Raw genomic sequence first — 4,912 nt, 5'->3', positions numbered from 1 at the left:
AGACTATTCTTTTAAGTAAATTCTGTTCAAGACCCAGTTGCAGAGTGGAAAATGATGTGCATGATAATCTAATCATCTATTAAAACCTTACACAAAACAAATTTCACCATTTTCTTTTCTCATGGCAGAGCATAAACCCTGATAATCTCAAACTTATGTCTGATGGATTAGGACATCTGTATTTATCTCAGTAAAACACACTGACTTTTTATCGCTTATCTCTAGGCCGTTTCAGATAACCCACTTATGGAAACCCCAATGCCAACTTTTTGTTGTCAGCTATGTTTACACATTTAGATTGCAATTTTTTGGAAAGGACTCTAAAGGTATAAGTGTTGTTTTTAATATTTGGCTTATATTAAAGACAATGAGTATTCTCAAGTTTTTTTTTTTTCTGTAGTTTCATTGTTATTTTAATATAAAAGTATGAAAGGTGACATAGTCATTTTCATTGTGCAAAAAGTAAGAGTAGTTTATCAAGTTGTTTGTGTTAATAAAATTAGAATTTTCTCTAAATGCTTGGTAAATAGTCTGATTTATTTGTAGAGCTAAAGAAATTATATCTACCATTTATGTTTTAAATTTAACACAGATATATATATATACACACACATATGTGTGTATCACATAATCATCTGTATCATATATATCATTAAATCTTCATGTTTATCCGATATGTTAGGTATCATCACCTTCATTTTATGTAAAATAAAATTGAGACATGGCTAAATATGTTACCTTAAGTAGTAAAAATAGCCAGTTACTAGAACCCAGGCAGTCCAATTGCCAAATCACTGATTTTTTAGTGAGTCTAACTGCTTTCATGATGGCAACACTCTCTCTAAGGCCTGAGCATTCTGTGTTCCTGTATTATTTAATGGTCCAGTTGAAACACTGTGGAATAGTGCCAAGAATATGAACTGTGGTTTCGTCTGGATTTCACTTTCATTTCTTACTCCACTTCCTACCTGGAGTGTGATTTGGTGCAAGTTACATAAATTCTCTAAGTCTTATTTCCTCAGCTGTAAATAAAATGAGTAATATTTATCTGTGAACCTAAATAACAAATAGAGAAAAACTGTCTAAAGGAAAAAGGGAACAGATTTAGTAAATCATGTTTCTATTCAGGAAGGAAAAAGACAATGGTTTTTAAAGGGAAAAAAAGGGGGATTATGTAATTGTTTTGAAAGAAATATCCTTGGCTACAAAGATCAATAGCAAGGGTGATGCTAGCTCGAGGTTGGACAGGCAGTTACTGAGCAGACGTATTTGCAGGAGTATTTTGTGTGTGAGATTGTGCAAGGGTGTGGCATTTGAAGAGTTGTTTGTGGCAGTTTTGTTATGCAAGCCTGAGAACCCTCTCTTCATGGCATTTTCTGGCTCTATGCTATTTGTCAGGTTTTCTTTTCTTTTTTAACATTAGTGACTTTATGTTCATTCTGAAAATTTTTACATCTCCCTCCCCCCTTTTTTTGAGACAGTCTCACTCCATCATCCAGGTTGGAGTGCAGTGGCACAATCTCTGCTTACTGCAACCTCCACCTCCTGGATTCAAGCGATTATCCTGCCTTAGCCTCCTGAGTATCTGGGACTACAGGTGTGCACCATCACCCCAGGCTAATTTTTGTATTTTTAGTAGAGACATGGTTTCACCATGTTGGCCAGGCTGGTCTCGAACTCCTGCCCTCAAGTGATCCAACACTCTCAGCCTCCCAAAGTCCTGGTATTACAGGCCTGAGCTGCTGCACCTGGCCCATTTTTACTTTTTGATCAAGATCTTTCTCCAAAAGCATCACTGCCCAGTCATCTTCTAGTTTGGTTTTGACGTTCCTCAGTGCCAGGATGAACCTGCTCCAATTGTTGATCTCATCTCAATTTGGGGGAGTGATTGGGACCTAGGAGTCAGCGTCAAACTTAGTCACATTTGAGCAACAAGGGAGGTTTGAAGGGGGTGGCTCTCAGGTTTAGTCTACCCTGAATCTACTATTAAGTTCCATTTTGGCCATTTCATTGTCTTTTGCTATCATCACAATGTGCTGGGCCAGTACTATTTTGTTAGAGGTTGTATTCTTCAGGAATTAAGCAAGTAACAGATACAAAATACAAAGTAAAATTAATAGTAATGTCAATTCTAATTTTCATAATGGTTTTGAACTGAGACTTAAAGTTAGCCAGTTGAATAAATCAACGATCCCAGTGATTTAGGTGAGACCTGTTGAAAACATGTGGCCTGTTTTCTCATTTTTATTTCGTGTTATTTTTCTTATTTGTACATATGAGTCTCAAGTTTTTCAGAGAATTTTATCTAGGTAGTGTAGTATTAGCAGTGGCACAAACTGCTACGATGAATGATAAAAATAAAGACACTTCAAGGCACAAAGAAGATTCTTGTGGCTAGAGCAAGAATGTATTATATAAAGAAATACAGTCACAGAGGAAGTAAAAGTATCAGTTGAAAAAAAAATAGGTATTCATCCCACATCTTAGAATGGCACTTTCTGGTCATTTTTTTTTCCAGGATTTGAGTAGTTTAATGAGTTTTACTTATTGGATAAAAGTGTCACATTGTGAACGAAAAACAAATGCAGCTCCAGCCCCTGTTTCCACCTTGTTGCCACCCCAGGGAACCGTCCCCAGCAGCAAACTATAGCCATCGGCACCAGCGTGAGGAGGGGTCTCAGGACGCCACCTCCGGCAAGGGCAAGGCAGGGCCCTCACTCCTTGAACTTCCACTCCTGGAGGCACATGGGGCAGTGCTGCTGCACCTGCTGTGCGTGAAGCCACTTGAGGATGCAGTGCATGTGGAAGCAGTGGGAGCACTGGCCCCACACCAGCAGGCAGTCATCGCCAGGCACCTTGCAGTCGGGGCAGCAGCAGTTAAACGCTATCCTGCAGATGCCGCAGTTCTCATCGTTGGCCACCCAGAGCCAAGTGGCCACACCTTTCCAGCACTTAATCTTCACTTTCATGGCAGCAAAGCCCACAGCCTGTCTACAGCAGCTGGAGCCCACCAAGGCCATACTCACGGGCTCTGGCCAAAATTTTAATGGAGAACTTGATATAACCCAGGAGGTCTCTTGATTTTTCATACTACTCACTTATTTCCTTCTGTAATAGTTAAATTACTAATTCCAGCCCAAATTACTAATAGAGTTGGATATGGTGATGAAGATGGTAGGGAAGAGAAATCTCACCAATAAGCACAGCAAATATTCTGTGTGTGTTTCTCTGTGTGTGTCTGGGCATGCGTCTTGTGTTTCGTAAGGATGGAGGTAGCTAGAAATAGAATGAGAGAAAAAAATCTTAACTATTTCAAGTTTTGTCTCCTCACACTCAGATTAATGATAAGTGTTAAAAATTATTGAGCTGCTATAATGCACTAGGAAGTGAATGCTTTTAAATGAGTTACCTTTTTAATCCTTTCAAGTTATCTAAGTTGGATACTATTGTTACTGATATTCAACATATGAAAAAAACTAAGGCACATAGGTTAATTAATTGCCTAAACTTACGTATCCTATAACTAAACTAGTAGGAATATAAGCCTAGGCAATCCTATCCTGAAGTTCAATGATAAGCATCATGCTATACTATCTCCCTGGTATATTCTTCTCTGAGGACAGCCATTAGTGTCACTCATCACTTAGTTTGGGTGTGGCTCAGATCATGGCCAGTCTCTATTTATATTTTTATTAATACATTCAATTTATGAGAAACTTATAATATAGATTTCTTTCAAGGAACTCAGGATGGCATTCAAAAACATAGATATGGAGAAATAGCATTTTGTATCTGCCTTTAGGTTATGAAACATGAGAAGTATAAGAAAAGGTCATTGAGATTGAGGAAATCTGGAATGAGTGAGAACTGTTGACCAGAGAATCAGACCTCCTCCCTTCCCTTCCAGATTTGTAGTGTAACTTGTTAAAATAATCATGAGCATTCCAAATGTTATAGTTTTAAAGCATCTTTCCAAGTGAGACAGATTGGATTACATTATCGATCTTATACTGAGTAGCTTTATATACTTAGGCTAGTGGTAAGGGTTGCACTAAAGGATTCTCACCAAAGAGGTTAGCAGACTTCGTTTGAAAATAGGGTCTTTACAGAGTTAGTTGATTTAAAATGAAGAAATTAGGTGAACCCTAATGTGAGACCTAACATAACAGATGTCTATTATTAAGGTGAATTTTGGACACAGAAACAAATATGCACAGAGGAAAAAGATGTGAAGACACACACAGAGAAGGCAGCCATGTGACTAGAGTGAAACATTTGCCAGCCAAGGGAGCCAAAATGTGTATTGCTGGCACATATTAGCAGATGGAAGACACAAGGAAGAGCACTGCCCTGCAGACACCTCGGTTTCAGGCTTTCAGCCTTCAGAATTGAGAAACAATAAATGTCTATTGTTTGAAGTCACTCAGTTTTGGTACTTTGTTGTGTCAAGGAATTAGGAGTCTAGTATACTAAGGAAACTAATATAGCAAGTTACTCAACTTTTACCTGCTTGTTTCTGTACCTTAGGATTGGAGATTATAAATGTCACTGCAGTGCTTGGCAAGTAGTGTTAACGGTTATAGTTATATTGAGAGTGAAGAGAGAAAATGAGGCATAGAAATGCTCCTTCCAGCCACTGACTTGTTACGAAGATTAGAGAGTACTGGTCCACCTAAAGCACATGGCGCAGCCCAGCAGCGCAGCAGCACAGCATGCCTTGACGTGGTTGGTACTCTTTAATCATCTCAGCTTCTTCTACATTTCCTTGCCTCTGCTTTAATATGCTACCATGCCTGCTGTTGCAAATGACATTCTGAAGAGAAGACAGCCTTAAGATCCTGGATAGTTACTCTTTGCTATTCATGAGGAAGACTAGACGTGAGAATGCACATGTCCTGGATTGTGAGTGTGG

The 4,912-nt window shown here is 38.7% G+C and overlaps 1 protein-coding gene across 1 annotated transcript; it reads right to left on the bottom strand.

The window, feature by feature from the left end:
* Positions 1-2,714: 2,714 nt before the first annotated feature.
* On the bottom strand, positions 2,715-2,969 carry LOC105730883 (anaphase-promoting complex subunit 11-like). The gene has a single exon (XM_064364023.1). The coding sequence runs from the start codon at positions 2,967-2,969 to the stop codon at positions 2,715-2,717; it is 255 nt and encodes an 84-aa protein (XP_064220093.1).
* Between the last annotated feature and the right edge of the window lie 1,943 nt (positions 2,970-4,912).

Source organism: Aotus nancymaae, unplaced genomic scaffold (assembly GCF_030222135.1).
Source record: "Aotus nancymaae isolate 86718 unplaced genomic scaffold, 86718_ANA_hifiasm-v0.15.2.pri h1tg000006l, whole genome shotgun sequence".
In the NCBI taxonomy this organism is placed as follows: domain Eukaryota; kingdom Metazoa; phylum Chordata; class Mammalia; order Primates; family Aotidae; genus Aotus; species Aotus nancymaae.
Note: the sequence above shows the minus strand (reverse complement) of the source record. Positions and strands in the feature narration are given on the sequence as shown.